This window comes from Eublepharis macularius, chromosome 3, assembly GCF_028583425.1.
Source record: "Eublepharis macularius isolate TG4126 chromosome 3, MPM_Emac_v1.0, whole genome shotgun sequence".
Classification (NCBI taxonomy): Eukaryota; Metazoa; Chordata; class Lepidosauria; order Squamata; family Eublepharidae; genus Eublepharis; species Eublepharis macularius.
The window spans coordinates 164,646,513-164,668,722 of NC_072792.1; the positions used below are offsets into that span (position 1 = coordinate 164,646,513).

The 22,210-nt window shown below is 42.6% G+C and overlaps 1 protein-coding gene across 1 annotated transcript in view; it reads right to left on the minus strand.

Moving 5' to 3' along the window:
- The window catches only part of ARHGAP42 (Rho GTPase activating protein 42), a 202,375-nt gene that overhangs the window by 113,806 nt on the left and 66,359 nt on the right, over positions 1-22,210 (minus strand). Inside the window, exon 3 of the mRNA XM_054973588.1 lies at positions 14,327-14,388. Within this exon, the coding sequence (XP_054829563.1) occupies positions 14,327-14,388 (62 nt within the window). The remainder of the gene's footprint in view (positions 1-14,326; positions 14,389-22,210) is intronic.

The following is a 22,210-nucleotide window of genomic DNA, read 5'->3' on the forward strand; positions in this document are numbered from 1 at the left end:
GCCAGTGACTTTGCAATTTGCAGTCCCAATCAGTCTGCACTTTGGCTGAACCCAGCATAGCAAAATTATCTCTCGCACTCCTACAGATGATGCATTTCAAGACAAAAAGCACCCAGCCACGCTATTGCTGTGTTCCTTTTTAATGACAGACAACCTGACTTGGTTGCTTAGGTTTATCTCTAGCCAACACACTTCGTAATTTGAGCAACTTAATTTAATTAATTTAATTTAATTTATTACATTTATATTCCGCCCTCCCCGCATCAGCTTATAAAATGAGTTCAGAGACAATGCTGAAAAGAAATCTATTAACGGATCATTTCCTACGATCAATACCATTTTGTAGTAGGTGGCAACAAATACCAATCTAGGTAGTTATACTAATACAAGCCCCTTAAGAAATATTTTGCAGACAGAGGATCAAAGGCTTCTCCTTGGTACACTGGCTTATATTTTCTTTGTAACTGATCAATTTTAGTTCTCAGTCGTAGTAGTGCTGGGGAGATGTTTCTAACTTACACAGATGTAAGCATAGACATCATAGATGTATATCGAAAACTCCTTGCAGTGATAGGACTTGCAACCGAATAACAGCAGTATTAAGATTAAACTCAAAGAACAATTGTCCAAAGAAGACGGCTTATTAAGATAGAAAACAGTATTTGAACAACTAATCAGTAGATTAGCACTTATTTGGAAAAGTATATAAGCTTCTACTGCAATATGCCACAGAATCGGAACAAGTTAAAAATTGTATGATAAAATGGGACAAAAGAAATCAAATTTACAGACTGCCAAATATTAAGAGAGAATTGGTACAAAATGTTTTTTAGATCATGTATAACTCCTAAGGATCTTGCAGGAAGCAATAAGGATTATAGCAGAAGGTGCTGGAAATGCTAATGTACGGTTGCAACATTCTATCATATGTAGTGGACATGTAAGAAGGAAAGAAGATATTGGATAAAAAATCATGAAGAGACACAACTTATTAAAGTTTTGCTTTGTGCTGAATCCTAAAAATATGTTATTAAATACCTTACCTAGTAATAGTACAAAAGTATATAGCAAACTTTTGAAATATATGGTGATGGTGACGAGGGCAGTATTTGCAACAAAATGGAAGGCAGATTCTTGATCAGATGTAAGTAGATGAACAAATTGTGAGAATATGCGTAGGGATACCATTCCCTGGTGCAGGTGGTGTCAGGCTATGGATGACAGGATATAGCAGACAGATCTCTGGACCATTGCATCGAGACACAGGTTCCTGGTTAAATGGTTTTTTATTCAGAAATCAGATCATTTCCATACACAGGTCCATAGTTTACTTAGAAACAAGAAGGCTTCCAAGCAGTACAGCTTCCTTGAAAGGAATAGGGACTTAAGGAAAGTACAGGGCTAAATACTCAAACATTCCCCTCCTTCCTAACCCACAAGTTTGAGTGGGAAAAAGTCTGGGAATCTCAGGCAGGCAGGGAGACGAAAGCGATGCATATAGCATTTGCAATATGAAATCAAACCACAGTATTGACAATTAGCATCTCCTAGAACAATGACATGGATGGAAGGGTACAGACATACATGACAGGTGGGGGTTCCCCCGCTCCCACCTTTCGCCCCCCTGTCCCCATTTACCTGGTTAGTGGGGGGAAAGGAGGGGAACAGGCCTCCCAGGTGCACTCCCGTGGTGGCACAACAATGTTACTGACGTAATCACACCGCCCTGATAAAGTGCGCACAGTTCACTGCAGGCCAATTTGGACCTCAAATGGGCCAAATTGGACCCGTTTGCGAGACAACCCACTGGAAGGGTAAGGGGACCTGGCAACCCTAATCTATGGCTAAATTAACTTCCTATATGCATAACAGACCAATGTTAGAATTTTAGGAAAAATTGTAAGTCCTTTTTGACTATGTATCTGGCAATTAAGAAAAACAAAATAGTTTTTATGGAAGCAGACTAATTAGAAAATTAATATTTTAAAATGTTGAATATAAAGTATTGAATATAAAGTAAGTAAGGAAATGGAGAGGAACAAATATTTTCTAGCTAAAACGTAATGTTATATATATATATTTATGTATTGTCATTGTCTTTTTCTTTTCTAATAAACTTTTTATCTGAAAAAAAAGTTTAAACAGCAATATTCTCTCAAATTTACAAAGTCTGAATTAGCCTTTTTTGTGCAACACAAAAGGGTAAATAGAAAATGAACTTAGAAGCAGGTGCTACATGAGCAGCACTGATACTGGCCTCTTCCCATACCGTTCAGTCCACCTATAAAACCGTGCCTCCCCCTGCAAAGGTGAAGTGTATGTAGGGTTGCCTGGTCCCCGTACCCTTCTGGCAGGAGATGGGAGACATGGCACTTACCTCTCTGGTGCTGTGGTGCATGTGCTCATAGTGTGTGCTCCTGGCCTGCACAATGACATCACTTCCAAGAACTGACATCATTGCACAGGCCACTTGCTGGCACTAGGAGCACTCCCATGCTCTGCAGGGAGGGTGGATCAGGCCCAATTCGGGTGTAGGAGCACTGCTGCGTTCTGCAGCGGCCCGATTCAGCCCCAATTGGGAGGCATTTGGCCTGAATCCAGCCCAATTCAGGCCATATTGTCCTGAATTGGGCTGTTGCGGAGCGCAGGAGCACTCTTGCGCTCCACAGCTGCCCGATTTAGCCCAATTTTTGTCCAATTCAAGCCTGAATCGAGCCTCTGCTGAGCGCGGGATCGCACCGCACTCCCTGGGAGCACGCCCCAGGAGGCACATTCGCCCCCCCTCCAGCCAGGTAAGCGGGAGGGGGGGTAGAAGCAGAAGATCCCCGCCCCCAGTGGGGAATTAGCATCTTTAAGTGTGTGACAACCAGTATCAGGGCTTTTTCTGTAGTGATGCCCTCCCTCCCTTTGAAATGCCCTCCCTCTGGAGGCTTACCTGACATCTATGTTACTGTCTTTTAGTCACCAGGCGAAAACATTTCTTTTGACCCAAGCTTTTAGCTAAGAGGTTTCCCTCTTTAGAGTCGTTTAATGGTTTCCTTTAAGCTTTGAGGGCTGTTTTATCAATATTTTTTAGCCTGATCAGTTATTGTTTTATGTTGGACATAAAACATGTTATTGGAGGATGGCTTGGAGGATTGTTTGTTTGTTTGTTTTGTAATAGCAGTAATGTGATGTGTTGTTCCTATGGTTTCATTTGTTTAAAACTTATGAACCACTTACTGCAGACAACACACAAAATCCCAAAATTAATAAATATGGAAGGATCCAGAGATATTTCTAATTGCCTCTTGTTGAGTAGTGTCTGAATTCAGATTCTGCACTGCACTTCTGATTGGGGAAAAGTCTTTTCTCAGTAGCAGAGTACATGCTTTTCCTCCACAAGGCCATGAGGAATGAGTGGGGTCTGCAGCAGGAAGGAAGGACCGGTGGAAACTGTCAGTCTGGTCTGGATTCATCTCATTAAGCCCTTAAATGAATAAGGAATTCACTGGCACAAAACGTGGTAATGTCCATTAGTTTTTTTGAAAGAATCAGACCATTTCATGGAGGATAGGTTTCTCAATAGCTATTGGACATGCTAGTTAAAATCTTCTGAATGCCAGCATCTGGGGAGAAAACAGCCTTTGTGCCCTTCTTGAGGTCTTTCTTTTGGTTGACCACTGCTGGAAGCAGGCTGTTGGGATGGATGGATCCTTGCATTCAATATGGCTCTTCTTATATTCTTAGCACTTCCCCTTCTTTTTTTTCCTACTGCTGATAGCAGTACTGGAGACTAGTAGATCAGACTGGAAGGAACAAAGGGTCTGAACCCACTTTCCTTTCACTGCCCTCCTCACCTGACATCACAGCTGACAGTGCTGATCTCCTGCTATGACACGAGCCAATGGTACAAGGTTAACTCACTATATTAAATGGCCCTCAAAACATGAAATAGTTCCTCAATATGCCGAGCATGCTGCCACAAACCCACGTCAAACTCAGGCTTGGACAGAGCTTCCCCTACCCTGAAGTAAAACCTCCTCCTCTGTAAGCTTATGAAGCTGTATACTGGGCTGGGCAGCCTTTGGTAACGTGGTTGATATTGAGCTTCAACGTTCTTCTTTGTCCCACCCTGATGAATATTACAATTTGGTTACCCAGCCGAGTCTTAACAGGGGACTGATCAGGGGTTTGTGCTTCCCTTTATCAGAAACTGGCACACGAGGCTTGGGAAGGTTCAAAAATGTAATTGAAGGTTTATTAACAGAAGTTGAACTTAAAAGGCAGGTTGGCAGGTGTTTAAATGTAATGACAGAAAGGTTTGGGTACAACAACTTCACTAGTGTGAGGCACAACACATTCGGTTACTGGCTGCTTTTAGAGGCACACACTGCTTCACAGATGTTTCACTTTATATCCTTCAACACAAACACAGCACTCTTTTCCCTCCTCTCCAGACTTAGGGTTGCTCCACAGAGAAAGACCCTTCCCAGATCCTGGGCAGGTGTTATAGCTGTGAACTATAATCCTGTTCCTGGCACTGATGGGGAGACTCCTTTCTTCCTCCTTCCTTGGCCCTCTATACTTCCCAGATCTATTGAGTCTACGTAGGGGGTGTATGCTGGTTTTCCCCACTTTAGTCCTAGGACTGTAAGTGCTTCACAAAACACAGAGGACTTTCTGGCTGACCCTCACTGGTCAAACTCCAACTCTCTTCTCACTCAGCAGTTTCTCTCTCCCTCCCAACTGACAGCTTCCCCCAACATTCCCTCCCCAACTGCCATTCCAGGCCAGCCACCAGGGGGGAGGAAACCTGTCAAGCATAACCCTCTGACTAGGAATCTCAGCGTGTAAAACTGAGTTCGTCACACATGCATTTAGCATCAGCTTGCAAAGTGGTACGTGAGGAATTTACATTGATACAAAAGTAAACAGGGAAGATTCTCAGGACATGGGAAGTGGGTTCCATGCCCTGTGAGACTGTGTGTGAATTAAATAACTAGATGGGCAGAGACCAGCAATGGGTGTCTCTCTCAGTCTGATCAACATATACCCTACTGTAGGGTAGTGGTGGTGGTGGATGGCCAGAAAAGCCCCACAAGATGGAGCCCACCCGTGCTCCATTGCAACTGGGTGCAACTGGGTGCAAATGAAACAAAGACCCCATTCAAACATAGAATCATAGGGTTGGAAGGTGACTCTAGGGTCATCTAGTCCAACCCCCTGCACAATGCAGGAAATTCACAACTACCCCCTCCAACTGCCCCCGTGACCCAGAAGATGGCATGTAGAGGAATGAAGTGGCAGACTGGAATGGATTGCATCACTTCTGACTAGAGGTTGATGACTGCATTTTGGAATACCTTGTTAAAACTCCCTGAAAACAGAAAACCACCACCAGTTTTCTATTGTCCTGGAGCTTCCAAAAGGAAAGGAAACCCGTATTTTGCCAGATTCCTCATTTTGAAGCAGTATCATTACCAGATTCACCTGCTATGTATTTAGGGGACAACCATCTTCCAGAGTCCCGAAACCGATGCCCAAAACCTCTACTAGTGATCAGCCTACGACAGTCCCGTGATTCACCCTTGGTGCATCCAAAATATATATTCCATCATGAAATGGAGCCAGCCGTTCTATTTCACCAGAATCTGTTTGGATTGCTTCATGCCAGTGTTAAACGCTTGTTAAACTGAACCTTCTTAGACAGGAACTGCTTTTAAGTCATTTATTCTGGAAGAAAGTACAGCCAAACATTTAAATGTATCGAATGACAGTAGCATACCTGGCTGACTCTTTAGCATGACTCCAGGATAAATTAGTCAGTCAGTTTCTACACAAGCTCAGAGAGAGGGAAGAGGCACAGCAACTCCCCAATGGGATTTGAAACAAAGCTTATTCTGTTCCCACAGAGTCAACAGCAGCTCTGATGGGGATTAAGAACAGATGCGAGTACTGTCTGTTATCAAATGTTTTTCTCTGCTGCAACCCAGGAAGAACAGTCAATACAAATAATACCAATTTGGAATATCATTAAGCACAAAGAGACAGATCTTCTCCAATCCCCCCTTTCCACTCCACCACAACCACCCTGTTATAGCCAGTAGGGCAAGCTGATCAGTTTGGCTGCACAAATATTATCAACTAAGTGTTGATTTTATTAGGTCTCCAATGAGCACTGTCAAGTATTCCGTGAGTGTACAAACACCCTTGCTTAAGAAGCAAACTACATTTCTATTGCTGGGGGTGAGGGCAGTATCTGACTATCAGGGCAGGAATCATAGAATCATAGAATCACAGAATTGGAAGGGTCCATATAGACCATCTAGTCCAACCCCCTGCCCAGTGCAGGATCAGCCTAAAGCATCTCTGACAAGTAGGAGGAGTGACAATCCTTGCTTCCAACACACCAATCCCTGAGATGTAGGTATCCGGCTCTTGCTCAAAAACACCCTCCAGAAATCTTCTGCCTTCTCTATTCATAGTAAGCCCCATCACCTAGCTACTACTCAACTGGGAGGCAGATACAAATATTATGGAGAACGCAGGTTAGAGAAATGAATGGTGGAGGTCAGGAAAAAGAATCTCTTTTAAAAGTTCCTGAAAGTGAAATAAAATTTGCAAATCTTCTAAATGGTAATTTACTAAACTATAAAAACAGTGAGATGGAACAGGATCGGCCAACAGGACCACAAAGATAGCAGCATCTGAAAGAAATGGACAATTTTAAGTGTCCCAGGGCTCCTTAGTCTTTCTAAAGAAAGCAAAATGAAACTCTACAGAGGTTGAAGAAAAGTGACACAAGGCAGTAGTTATTAAACTCCTGAAAATAAAAATAACAGGGTTTCACGCAGTGCTCATTTCCCCTTATATAAGATACATGGTTGGTGCCAATCCCACACTGCAGAGGTCTAGATAAAAGTTCATTGCAAGCAAGTGAGCACTTACAGTCATTTTTCATTAGCTAATAAAAAGAAGACTGTGAGCTGCTATTCATTCCTGACTGTAAATGGATACAATAGCACTTAGGTGTCCCCATCTATCTGAGTATCTCTCTCTCAAAAAAGAAATTACTCACCTAAATCTTAGTCAATCTACTTCACTTGCAAAACATTCACTGTCTTTCTGAAGAAAGCATTCAGGAAGCAGTTGTCACAATGCTTCAAAGAAGAAGCAAATTTTTAAGTTGCTTTTTTGTTCATACTTAAGTTTATACTTTTTTTTGTATTACTGCATTTTATTTTTTGTTGTGAGCCATTTTGAGTCCCCGTTTAGGGAGAACGGCAGGATACAAATTAATAAACATTGGGCATAAAGTAAGCCATAAAATTTTCTTACAAACATAAAATCTAACATGTTTGGGAGGTTTTCCCAGCAAGGTCATCAAAACATCTCACATAAATTAAAAGCACTGTATAAGTCAACAAACTCTGACCTGGGTAGTCCAGGTGAACCTGATTTCGTCAGATCTCAGAAGCTAAGCAGAGTTGGCCTTGGTTAGTAATTGGATGGGAGACCTCCAACAAAGACCAGAGTTGCAGAGTCAGGTAATGGCAAACCACCTCTATCAGTTTCTTGCCATGAAAACTCCACCAGGGGTTGCCATAAGTCATCTATGACTTGAGGGCACTCTCTACCACCATAAGTCAACAAAGTAAGGGTTAGATCCCACAAATGATTTCTGTATGCACAACAGCCAGTATGCAAACATCAAAATTATTCCTTGCTGTTTGTTTGTTTGTTTGTTTGTTTGTTTGTTTGTTTGTTTGTTTGTTTGTTTGTTTGTTTGTTTGTTTGTAGATCTTTGAGAATGTAGGCTGTTGGGTAGAACAAAGCAACTATTTAATTTGCATGCTGAGAGGAGTGGATGTATTTGTCTATATATATATCTACTTGTTCACTGTAACCTTGGTGGGTTGTGGAATATCAGAGCTGTTTGTTTTGAACTGGGAAAGGAGAGCAGGGGAAGTCTTTTGGAAGCCCTTTTGCTTGCTCCAAGCAACTGTTATATTGCTGAGATGGACTCAGTTGAAGAAGCTGCAGGCAGGAACTATGAAGAGAACAAGTTCTACTGGGGTTTCCTTTCAGGACTTTGCTGTTGACCTCATTTATTCTGGTGCAGTCCTTTCCTCCAGGCCACTTTTCGCTGAACTCACTTCCTAGAGAGGAGGTTGGTCCCCAGACTGTCGTTTTTGGATTGGAGCGGATTGCTTCTGGCATGGTCCCTCCAAATCTGCTGGCTGAATTTATTCCCTGGGAAGAAACTGTTCCTGAGATCTGCTCTTCACATCGGTGGCCTGGAACTCAGGAACTGCAGTGCACTTCAGATTCTGCAAGAAGACAGGGTTTCTAGGACAAGGGCTACAGGGCATCTGAGACCTGTACTCTGGGGGGCTGTGAGAAGGCACTGGCTTGATGGGCTATCTTTCATCCTGGGCCTTTGGGGTTGGGGGAGTTCCATATCCAGCGTTATAAGTTCTGTTTATCTTTTACAGTAGATACAGTTTTGCTCATCTTTTATACAGTTTTGCTTATATCAAGGTGTGTGAGTAGAAAATGGGGTACTTTAAGAAAGAAGACCCCAGACCATGAACTCATGCTTGATTCCAACACCTGGGTTACACTGTTGTCTTCCACTAAGTGAAAACGATTGTATCCCCCACTATCTTTTCCGTGTATACAAGACCCAGCACAAGGTGCTTCTTCTGATACAATTTCAAAAGGAAATAAACTAAAGCCATGTGAACCATCTGTTGTACATTCCACTGCTCCATATGTACATCATTATTTCATTTAAAAAGCTGAATGTGGCTGCAGTCCTTGATGCAACAGTGGATCCAACTCCATAACCGGATCCAAAAAGAGTTGAGCCGGTTTTACCACTTTCCTCTTCTTCCGGTGTCCTCCATGGTATATGATGGGCTTCACCTCTCAAGGTCAGGGGAAAAAATGATTGGAAAGAACCTGGAGAGCTTCATCAGGAGAGTTTTAAACTGATGCCGCAAAGGGAAGGGGACAATCAACACGGGGATTTCAATGAAGAAGTGAACAGCAGGGACCCACCTGGGTAGGACAGAGCAAACAAAGGTACAAGGCTACAAGTGTCTATATACCAATGCCCAAAGTATGGGTAATAAGAAGGAAGAGCTTGAGCTTCTCTTGCAAACAGAGAGCTACGATATAGTAGGAGTTACTGAGACTTGGTGGGATGATTCCCATGACTGGAATGTGGTAGAGGATGGGTACGAGTTGTTCAAGAAAAACCAGAAGGGTAGAAGAGGGGGCGGAGTGGCATTGTATGTGAGGAGAGGGCTTGATTGTCAGGAAGTTCTGGAGAATTTGGTGGACAGCCCAGTGGAAAGTATATGGGTGGAAATAAAGTGTGGGGGAGGACAAAGGGTATTGTTGTTGAAGTCTGGTACAGACCGCATGACTAGGGAGAGGAAATGGATGCTGCCCTCCTTGAACGATTGGTAGAGTATTCAGACATCAGAACCTTATAATTATGGGTGACTTCAACTTCCCCGATGTGTGCTGGGAGACAAGCTCAGCAAAGCGACAAGAATCACGTAACTTCCTGACCTGCCTGGCCGATAACTTCCTTTTTCAAATGGTGGAGGAAGCTTCAAGGGGCTTGGCCATACTAAATATTAACCAACAGGGAAGAATTGGTAGATGGGGTGAAAGCGTTGGGGACCATAGGAGGAAGTGACCATGTCCTCCTTGAATTCCAGTTGCTGTGGGGGCCCAGGGAAGTTCGTAGCCAGACTCACAGATAAGATTTTCATAGGGCCGACTTCAATAAACTCAGAGCCTTGATGAGTCATTCCATGACAGAGTGTGCTGGAAGGGAAAGGAGCGAGTGAAGGGTGGGCCCTTCTTAAACACAAGCTTTTGCAAGCTCAAGCCCTCACTATTTCAGCAAGATGGAAAAATGGTAAGGGCTCCAAGAAACCGATGTGGATGAACCAAGAGCTCCAGAATAAGCTAAGGGAGAAAAAGGAAATGTTCAGGAAATGGAGAGAAGGACAGACCTCTAAAGAGGAATATATGAGGGTTACTAGGTACTGCAGATCAGCCATCAGAGAAGCCAAAGCTCAGTATGAGCTGGATCTGGCCAGGAGGGCTCGCTACAATAAGAAAAACTTCTACAGATACGTGAGAAGCAAACACAAGGCAAAAGAGGCAATTGGACTGCTGTTGGCAGTAGAAGGAGAAACTCTGATGGAGGACAAAGAAAAAGCGGACAGGCTTAATGACTTTTTTGCCTCTGTTTTCTCCCTGAAGAATTCGAGCCCATGTAGAGATGGTAGAAGATATGACAGGACACCTGGGGGCTAGTTGACATTGACAGAGAGGTTATGGAGAGGTACTGGCTGCACTGGACGAATACAAATCCCCTGGGCTGGATGGTGTGCACCCAAGAGTGCTCATAGAATTTTCTAGAGAACTTGCAAAGCCTCAGTCCATCATCTTCCAGGCCTCCTGGAAGACTGGGAATGTGCCACAAGATTGGAGAAGAGTGAATGTAATCCAAGCTTTAAGAAAGGGAAGAAGGATGACCCGGGAAACTACAGGCCGGTCAGTCTGACTTCTGTTGCTGGGATGATATTAGAGCAGATTTTAAAGGGATCGTCTGTAAGTATCTGAAGGACTGCTTAGTGATCTGGGGAAGTCAACATGGTTTTGTTCCCAAAAGATCTTGTCAGATCAACCTGGTTTCCTTCTTTGATCAAAAGACGAGCTTACTGGATCATGGGAACTCTGTTGACATGATTTACCTGGATTTCAGCAAAGCTTTTGATAAGGTTCCCCATGACATTCTAATGGGTAAACTGGAAGACTGCAGACTGGACTATAGGACAGTTTGGTGGATAGAGAACTGGTTAGAGGACCACACCCAAAGAGTGGTGGTCAATGGCATTTCATCAGATTGGAGGGAGGTGTCCAGTGCGGTGCCACAGGGCTCGGTTTTGAGCCCAGTACTCTTCAATATTTTTATCACTGATCTGGATGAAGGGATAAACGGGCTATTCATTAAATTTGCTGATGATACCAAATTGAGAGGAGTGTCAAACACCCAAGAAGATAGAGTTAAAATTCAACAAGACCTGAATACTCTGGAGAAGTGGGCGGTTATGAACAGGATGCAATTCAACATAGATAAGTGCATAGTATTACATCTGGGACACAAAAATGTGAAGCACAAATACAGGATGAGGGATACACTTCTGGGTAGTAGTGTATGCGAAAGATCTTGGGGTAAGAGAGGACTGTAAACTAAATATAAGCAGTCAGTGTGATGTGGCGGCAAAAAAGGCAAACTCAGTCTTGGGTTGTATCAAAAGGGCCATTGCACTGAAATCGCAGGAAGTTATAGTGCCTCTCTATACTATAATAATAAATAATAATAACATTCGATTTATATACCACCCTTCAGGACAACTTAATGCCCACTCAGAGCGGTTTACAAAGTATGTTATTATTATCCCCACAACCAAACACCCTGTGAGGTGGGTGGGGCTGAGAGAGCTCCAGAGAGCTCTGACTAGCCCAAGGTCACCCAGCTCGCTTCAAGTGAAGGAGTGGGGAATCAAACTTGGCTCTCCGGATTAGAGTCCCGCGCTCTAATCCCGGCTCTTCAGATTAGAGTCCTGGCCTTGGCCAGGTTGCACTTGGAGTAGTGTGTGCTGTTCTGGAGGCCTCATGTGGACAAACTCGAGAGGGTGTAGAAGACAGCGACAAGGATGATGAGGGGTCTGGAGACTGAGCCCTATGAGGAAAGGCTGAGGGTCTTGGGAATGTTTAGTTTGGAGAAGAGGAGATTGAGGGGGGACATGATTGCTCTTTTTAAATATTTGAAAGGCTGTCATTTGGAGGAGGGCAAGGAGCTGTTCCAGATGGTAGCAGAGGATAGGACTCGAAGCAACGGGCTTAAATTACATGCACAAAGGTACCGGCTGGATATTAGGAAAAACTTTTTCACTGTCAGAGTAGTTCAAAGTGGAATCAGCTGCCTAGGGAGGTGGTGAGCTCCTCTTCACTGGCAGTTTTCAAGAAGAGGCTGGATGAATATTTGTCAGAGATGCTTTAGTCTCATCCTGCATTGGGAAGGGGGTTGGACTAGAAGGTCTATATGGCCCCTTCCAACTCTGTGATTCTGTGATTCCCCTACCAAAGCCACTGTTGAGGACTGGAAGACCCACAAGCAAAATACCAAGAGATACTGGAGGCTACAGCCCTGACCAATTTGTGAGAGCATAACAAGCTCTGAAAAAAAGCGAAAGCTCATGCTTGCAAGTGCATGTAGGTAATTTCAGGCTACTCCCTTTTGCTGCAGCTCCCCATATTATTATTGTTCTGAAAGGACCCCCCCCCCAATCCTTAGCATGGGTTTTCAGGGGGGGTCTTGCAGGAAGGAGAAAGCATTAAAAATCACTTTCACAAATTTGCTTCAAAATTTTCCCAGATGTTTCCCTACAAACTTCCTAAAAAGCGGGTAATAAAGCCAATGGGCGATTAGAGAGATGAAATTAGGAGAACGGTTTATAATTTGTTGTTGCTTCTTAAGATTAAGGAATTTGCAAGTTTTTAGCAACAGTAACAACTTTAGGATCACTGAAGACTGAAATTCGACACCTACCTATAGAAGCAATGCCAAAAATATGGGTTGACATATTTTGTATTTGCTGGAACCAGGAAGCCACACACCACCAAACACCTGCTTAATATTGAAGTGGATAAGGAAGGGGAGAAGGATAAATTTTTCATATTTGTTTTTATGGTTCTCCAGCTTTACATTACAGATAAACTTCAGTACATCCTGTAAGTACAACTAGATAGAGATAAATACAGCCTCATTTAAAGGTTACTGCAAAGTACTTCAGTGGATTAATAGATTCACTGTATAAATTTAATAGCTTTGGTGCAATTATGCTAGAAGTAAAAACCATGAACTACAAGAAATCTGAGTATTTCTTTAAAAAGGTTAATATTTTACTACAACGTCCTTCTGGGAAATCATTATGCATTCATTAAAAAAACCAAAACCAATACCCTCTTTCCTTTTAGCGTGATTGATTTCAAACAAAGCAAAAATTAGATCACAGATACTAAACAACAGTTAACCCATGGAGCTGAAGTGCAGTAAATGAGTAAAAATACCCTGTCTCATGTAAGGCACCACATAATATAGAATCTTTGGGGAGGGGGCATGAAGAGGTGACATTACTTGTAAAACCATAGAGTTTCCAGCAATTCCTAGATGTACATGATGTCACTTCTTGGTTTTTCCCCTGGAAGTGATATAACACTTTGACGTGATGTTATTTTCCCCTCTCCTGCTGGCTGCCAGAGAGCCAGTGGGCAACGGGAGCTAAGGGTGGGAGATTTCCCAGCTCCAGTTGGTTAATGGTAACCCCTGAAACTGGAAACCACCCCCGGACAAATCTGGCCTCCAGAAGACACCACCTGCTGGCCTGTTGACAACCTGGAAGCAAAAGATGAATGAATTTCGCCTCTGAGGCAGGGATACTAACCAGCAAGAAGAAAAGTGGGGCTTTGTGCTTCGGAGGATCATGTAGACAATGACACTAAGCTATATGTCCAGAGCTCAATGATTTGGAGGTGAGGGGGGTGAGTAAGACAAAGGCTAATACGATTCCCTTGTAAGGCAGCCAACTTGGGACCTTCTATAAGCTGCTAGATGATCCTTTTATCCTCAATTTTTCAAAGCACAACCGCTTTGGCTTTGCTGATGCCTCCAACTGATGCCTGAATATCAGTAAGTAATCATGTTCACTTTAAACCAGTATTGCTGTAACACAACTTTTATTTATTGCATACAGATCCCATCTTTCCTCTAGAGAGCTCAAGGCAGCATACTGAGGGTTCCCCGGCTGTCTTCTTCCATCCAGAATACTAACTAGACCCAGCCATGCTTAGCTTCAGTAAAGGTTGCTGCCTCTTATTTCTTTAGACTGAACCTTGGAAAACAGCAGCTTCTCGGGGTTCATCTGGATTCTCCTGTGTGCCCCTGGGAAAAATACCCCCAACCAGAAGCAGCAGGGCATCAACTACGACAGAATCAAAATTCAGAGTGAAACTAACTTCCTGAATTTGAAATGATCAGAATGAATACTTCAACATATTCAGAATTCTAATTGTTAATTTTATTTTGTTTGGTTGACATTATTTGATGTTTTACAAAAAACTTGTTAAGAATACAGCTTGCTGTGCTCTGTTATTTTCATATATAAGAGTTTTCCAAATGAAAACAATAACCCAAACTTGTTTAAGTTTTTTTTAAAAAAAGCTTTAGCAGAATATTCTAGGCCAGACTTACCAAACGTCTCCTCTCCTCTTCCACTGCAATCAATAAGCGGGCAAATTCCTTCAATGACTGGGCTACGGGAAAGTAAAAACAAGAACACAGAATAATTAGGAGATTATAGCATCAAACAGTGTTAGTCATCTAATGGTTTAATCCAGGTAGAGATAACAAAACTAGTTGAGGTTTGCAATGAGCACTATCCAGTGCAACGTTACTTGGGGACACAACTTTTCTAACGGGAGAAGAACGCATAATGAAAATGTTTCAGGAATTAAGTTAAAATAGACAACATTTGGAAACTTGTTAGAATAATACCTTTTCCCCAACCGAATGCAGTAAGAATTCTCTTAGAGCTGGTATGCATATTACTTTGCTATGGAGACGCCACCAAGAACACAGTATTCCTGTAGAAGAGTATTCCACCTTTTAAATTTACAAGCTTTTATTACCTATAGGGCAGTCATCATAGGGTGTGTCACTTCTTCCTGTCAATGAACAGCAAGGATATGAAGAAAGAACAATGATATACTCTATGGTTGTCTGCCCTTTACGGAATAAACATTTGTGAATGTTACAGTAAATACATGGATCACTTGTCACGAGGATATCATTTTTGGTGAAGTTGCTATAGCATGCAGTGTATACAACCAGCAAAACGGCACTAAAACAATGGGAACAATTGCCTTAACACTATTCCTTCTGATTTCATTTGTGGACTGAAAAGACACAATAACCAGCAAGACAGTCTCTTTGTTGGCTGTAGATTTTCTATTTTGGCCAGAAAAGACCATTTAAATCGGTTTTGAAATATACGATCATCTGTTGTTCTAATCAAAAGGGGCTCTCTTTTGTGTATGGAAAAATAAGACTATATTTCATCCATTGATAGTCTGGCAGTGGGAGTGGAGTGCAAATGACGAAAACAAAATCTGACACAATGAGACGGCCTATAATGAATTATGTGTCTTGATTAAAAGAATTTTTCTTCAGCTTCTCCAAGAGCCAGTTGTTATTATTTTTGAAGTCACTAAAATCTACTAGGCGCTGCATAAAAATAAAATAGAAGGCTATTCCTGCCCACAGGCACGTAACCTAAATAATAAATGTGAGTCTGGGAGGCAAGGAGGGATAAAAGGTTGCCCATTACCAGGCCTAAGAAAATACAAAGACATCAGGCTAAAAAAGAAATAAGTCCTAAGACATTTCTTAAAGGGGCAGATACTTCAGTTAATCCTATTGGGTAGAAGACATCCAGGGATATGGAACAGTAAAAAAGAGAGTGAGGGCCAAACTACAAGTGATGAATGACACTTGAACGGCAAGTGTATTCCTCCCTGTTCACTTGCCCTCCACTTTCTCACCACTCGATCCACTTGCCATTCAAGTGTCATTTGTTACTTGTAGCTTGGCCCTAAGTGTGACAGGTCATGAAATGGGTGGTTTAAAGAGTTAACTGGGGCCAAATTTGATTCAGCAGGGACATCCATATGGATTTGTGCAGAGGGCCATTACTGCACGTAGAAGATAGAGGCATCATAGGGATATTTCTCTTTTCACATGGACTGTTATTTTGTTTAGAAGACTTACCATGTATGTGCATTTGCTACATCAGAAATCTCCCTGAACAATTCCATGATGGCTCCCCTATGATTTTTTTCTTAAAGCGTGGCAGTTATTATCTCTCGAAATAGAATCATAAAGCTAGTCAAACACTGGCATCAAACAGATACAATGACACACATTAAGATTTCTTACACTGAACTAGAACATTGGTCCATCAAGATCACTATCGCTTACTCTGAATGGCAGAAGATCTCCAGGGTCTTAGATCTTTCTCATCACCCCCTACCCGATCATTTTAATTGGAGGTGCCAGGTGTTGTGTATTGCTGGAACTAGAGTCTGAACGAAGGCTCCTCCTGGGACCTACATGGCTATTGGGTGTTTTTGCACTGGTAACAGCCAATCATAACTGTTGATTTATAATCCGATCGCTGTGCTGTAAATAGTTACGTTGTATATAGTTCATGCAAATGAAGGAGTCTAACTACTTGCTTTGTATTGGTGGTTGCTAAAAAGGGGTACGGTTTTCTTAAGTATAAATTGGCTCCTGTTGAGCTTGGTTTCAGTCTGTCTGCTTCCAGTCTTCAATAAAGTTGTTGTTATGAGTAGACATGGGCATGAACCAAAAACATTTAACGACCCAGCAGTTTGTGGTTCGGTGCTGCCGACAAACCCGAACTAATGAACCTTTCCCGCTGATGAACCAGTTCATGGGGCTCAGAACAGTCCCCGTTGGACTTAGAGAGCCCATATACCCAGGGAGTGTTTAGCAGGCTCTCCTCCAGCCAGCACCCAAGTTTGGTCAAGATTGCAATAGGGATCTTGGACTTATACCCTCTCCAATCCGAGGCCCCCCAGGAAACTCCCATTTGATACAATTAGAGCCACCAGTTGACGTTGGCCCAGTGTACAAGGGGTTGGCTGTCAGAACTGCCTATCAGGGTTTGCAGGGATGAGATTGGAGTGCCTATAGCTACAGAACATCCCCCTTCCCCCTCCCTCCCCCTGGGTGTCTTCTCTCATGTAACCAATTGTAACCAATTTGCAGCTCCATGATTGGAAGGAAGACCTGCCGATTAAGGTAAGCTGGGATTCGATTCGGGTTTCCAGGGCGACAGAAGGAGTGCAGACAGAGTTCAGGCATTCCCCCAGCTCCATTTCCAAGGGAATTGATTGACGGTGCCTGACTGTCTGGCTTCACGAACTGCGGGCAAACGCAACGAACCGGGCTTCCAACGAGCACTGGTTCATTGGCCATGGACGCTCACGAACCGCTGGTTTGTGAACAGACGATCAGGCGGTTCGTGGGTTTTTTGGTTCGTAATGCGGTTCGTGCCCATGTCTAGTTATGAGCTGTTACTTAACACCTAGGATTGAACCTGGGATATTGTGCCTGCAAAGCAGATGCTCTACCACTGAAACCATCATCCTCCCCTAACCAAGGCTTGCTGCTCAGATTTGCAAACACAGATTGAAATCACAAGACAAAATGAAATCACAGTATGGAATCTTGGTTTGTGAGGAACAACACAAATCAGTTTTGGTTTGAATACAGTGACAAATAAATGGTTTGCTGTAAGAGTAAAAGTCTTGTCATGTATTCAGTGAGGAAAGGAAAGAGAGAGCATGTGAGCACAATTATCTTCCCAACTTGTATATATACTGCAGCTAACCTAGGATGTATAAAAGGCTCTTTTATTTGCAAACCAGTATCTTTTAATAGTAATAGTAGTATTTGAAGCATACTTGTGCGCGTGGAGAGGTGGTGGTGGATTTAAATAAGTTTAGATAGCCTTGACTGAAATCAATCCACTCTGGTAGGTAAAAGGTCAAGAGAACAAATGGTAAGACTTACTGAGAAAAAGAAAGAAGAAATTGTACTCGCTCAATATACCTCAGAAGCCTTTTCTGAGAATAAAAACACTTGAGAAATCTTGACTCAAGATATTAAAACGTTATCTAGTTTAGATCACTAGGGAGCCTAACCATAACTACCACAATAACCAAGGAGGGGGCAAATGAAAGTATGATGAAAGCACTGAGTTAAGGAGCAGGATTGGGGAAGGGGATTCTCAGAAAGTTGTACAATAAATATTGGGACTGGTGCATACCCCTCCAAGGAAACTTGAAAGAAACTTGTAGTTATTTTGATTTCTACAGTCCAAAACACTGTGGATCTAGCAAGACGCAATAGAGTCCACAAGTTCTGCTAATCTTTCCCACTGCAGTGGCACGTGTCCAATGACCTGCAGACTGAGTGGAACCAGACTTTATTTACACCTTCCACTACAGCCCACCACTGCCCCATATTTTTTCCTAAGGGTCAGTGGACTCTCAGAAACAGCATGGAGGTAACATGGGGGTCTTATACCTCTAAATCTTCAAATATGGCTGGACACATGTTGCTGCCTTCTTATCACAATTTTCCATCAATGTGGTGTGGCTGTTATGGTGCTGGACCAGAACCTGGGCAAAGGTTTCCAATCTGCCATAAGATTTTCTGAATGAGCTTGTGCCAGTGGTTTTCTGACAGCCTAACCTATCTACAGGGGCGCTGCAAGGATACAATGGGGAAAGGAGAACTACGTAGGCCAGAGCAGGATAGGCATGTACAAGTCTAAACATAAAATAAGCATGTTTTAATATAAGAATCCACTGGGTACAAGTTACATTCCAAAAATTACCAGCATTCTCATTTTTATGGCCTACAGCGGTGAATATGCAATTAACTTGGATACATAATTCACACAGGACCTTTTTTTTTTTTTTGCATTTCAGTCGACAAACACAGACGTCATTTTCATTTGCGGTGAAGACGGTAAAGAACATATTGTTTGAATTTTCATTTGCATTCAGGGAAGTAGGGATGTACTCCATAAAACATTCTTGTAAAGTCAGCAAGACAAACTGCTTCCAGATTATTTCACTGTCCAAACCGGTCAGGTTTAACCACAATGTGATTTGTTACCTGTCACACGAGTTACACTTTTACTCTTTTTTTTTCTTTTTTTGGCAATCGCTTTTTCAGTGCCAGAGAATTTATATCTGTTCTGCTATATGAATGCCACTATAATGAATGCTTGTTTTCTTTCTCTCTCTCTCTCTTTCTTTCACAGTTTACTTTGAGTCAAAGCTCTGCAAGGTCAGCAGTGGTTCATCAGGTATACCAATAAACACACATTCTTTTGCCTGGAGCATATAACAACCCCATACATTCACTAAATGCACAGGGAGGAAGAGAGGGAACAAGTGCACTGGCTCTGCCCGCTTTCTTCACACGATCTCCCTCCCCTTTGGCACAGCCATCTCCTCTGCACAGTCAACCCCACAGACAGACACACAATTGGGATGCTCCTTCTCTCCCTCCCTATACATTCAGTGAATAAGTGGGGTTGTTAGGTATACCAAGCTTCTGAGGAACCTCAAGCAAACATGTTTCCTTAGGATGTGTTTACTACATGCCAGAGTCCATGGAACGCTTTTCAAGTTTTACAATAAAGAGTTGGTTGCCTCATGGTGAAAAGCTGGGGAGATCATATGCTGTAAAAGTTTGTGAAGTGCCCTTCGTTCCAGTATCTTCACCACTTGCCAGAGAGCAGTTAAACAACACTCCCCTCCCACCCTGAAAATACAAAAACACACAAAATATTGGTAGGTGTCCGAATTTTATGCTATATCCAAAAAAATACCTCAAATATTTCGATAGCCTGTTTTATATCTAAATGCTGTTTTGCAAATCAAACACAGCAACACAACACTGCGTTATGATGGGAAACAATGTCTGAAAACAGATTTAACATACAAAAACAGTTGCCTATTGGTCCTATTGTATATTTTGTGGTTTCTTTCATCAGAGCTAAAACAGGTTTGCAGCTGTTTTCTCTGGAGCGTTTCCCAAGTCCAGAAAAAGCTTGAAACCAGTTGAACTGTATAAACTACTTTTTAAAAGGCTTTGTACAATTTTACCACCCCCTTCTTTAATAATAGCTTCTAGAGAAAGGGAAAGGGGAAATCATTATATCCCGCTGATAACAATGAAAGTTTAAAACTTATGCCTAAAATAAAATTTCTGTTATTGTTATGTGCTCTTGGTCTTTGCACCATTCTTTGGATTATGTATAAAATATGACCAATGACATTATCCCCTCAGAATGTTTTAAGGATATTCAGATGCAAAGGATTTAGTTTCCAGAAGAACCAGATGTCCTTTCTATTTCAAGCTCATTCTCAGTATCCTTCCTGAATGGATTTTTAAATAAACTTGGGGAGAAAATGAAGGATAGCATTTTAGGCCTTAATCTGCCTTGCCGGGAAGATAACCAGAGCATTTCTTCCTTCTGAACCTGCCCATACCTAGTGAAGTAGTCCATTAATCACAATAATTAATTCTTATGCCCAGTAGTTTTTGCATAAGCTCCAGATTCGAAGCAAAACTAAAAAGAAGCTCTGGAGGCAAATTATATATGCGAATACCGTGGGAGGCATGCAAGTTCTCATTTGGGGTGTCAATGATTTGTACAAAGGAAAAGAGGTAATTCACAGTCCAGAGGTCTGTATGTGCCACACAAATCTTCCCCTCAGCTAACATCAGCTGCTACTAGGGTTACTGGATCCACCAGCTTCTTTCCGCTGAGATTAATCCTATCACTCTTTTCTGCCACTGAAGCCCAACTAGAGGTAGGTACGAACTGAAATACAAACCAAAGTTCATCACAAACAGGGCTGTTTTTTTTTATTCATAAACCGGTGGTTTGTTGGAGGGCATTTCTGATGAACCACGATGAACTACAATGATTTTTAGGCCAGTTTGTTTGCTTTGTTTTTCAGTTCATCACTGTAGACAGTCTGGCACCGATCAATCAGTTTCCTAGGCAACGGGGGAATGGACTATCTGCAGACTTTCTGCTGCCCCGGAAGTGACGAATTCACGAATCGAACAAACTGGTTTGTGAACCGGGCAATTTCATGCCAGTTCGTGGTTCGTTAAATGCGACAAACCACAAACCGCAACTAACTGCCACTTTCCTGGCTTGTGCCCGTCTCTAATCCCGACTAGGGATGGGCACAAACTGAAATACGAACCAAAGTTTGTGACAAACCGGGCTGGTTCGTGGTTTGCGAACCGGTGGTTCATCAGAGTTTGTTTGTTTGTTTGTTTTGTTTCTTGGTTCGTCACTGCAGACAGCCTGGCACTGATCAATCAATTTCCTAGGCAACAGGGAATAGACTCCCTGCAGACCTTCTGCTGACCCGGAAGTGGCCTTCTGCTGGCCTGGAACTGACCTTCTGCTGACCCGGATGTGCCATTTTCATGAACCAAACAAACCGGTTCATGAACTGGGGCAGGTTCGTAAAAGTTCATGGTTCGTGAAATGCGACGAACCACGAACCACACGGTTTAGTTTTTCCCCGGTTCGTACCCATCTCTAATCCTGACTATTATCTTAATGACTATGGATCCGTATTATGTTTGATTTTCATGTAGGAAAGATTTCTCCGCAGTCCCTTTGTAAATTAAAGTAGCTTACAAATGCTTATTTATTTACTTCATTTATGTACTTTTCCATCAAGACTCAGGGCAGATTTCGTAAGACAAAACAACTTCCCCCAAATAGATCAGAGGGTTACAAGGATAGAAGACAATGTAATAAAATAGACTTAGGGCTGCCAGGTCCCCCAGTGGGAGTGTGGAATTCCCCACTTATACCCTCAGACCCCTGCCACCACTCATCTGGCTGGTGGGGGGAAAGGCAGGGAAACAGGCCTCTTGGGTGCACTCCCAATGTGGCATGACAACATCACTTTCAGAAGTGATATCATGACGCCGCACTGGGAGTGCATGCATGAGGAAAGAAAAAAAGCCAATGTTGCCAGGTTCCTGCCAGCAGGGTAAGAAGACTTGGCAACTAGACAGATTACAATCTTATTCCCACATAAAAGTGACCTCCTGAACTGATCCGTTCTGCTGAGTTCTGCTCTCTTTATAGAAATGCCCTCCTGAACATTTCTGTTTTGCACATTGTGTGAAATGACGCATGGGGGCGTTCCTGACCTCCTCAGGCAGGCTGTTCCACATTGTGGGAGCCATTACAGAGAAAGTGTGTGAATGCGCAAGGGTTGCAGGTGCTCTTTCATGGAAGCACAGTGTCTGAACCCAGCCTCTAAACTTTGCACAAAGAAAGATAAAAAGCTGGAAAGAGAGGGAAAAGGAAATCCTAACAAATTCATTTTTCTTGGGGGGCGTGGCGTCGTAGAGGAGAGGAATGGACGCATGTTGAGAGCGCTCCAATCCCCCCGAACCCAAATCTCGCCCTTACTCGCTACAACGAAGGAA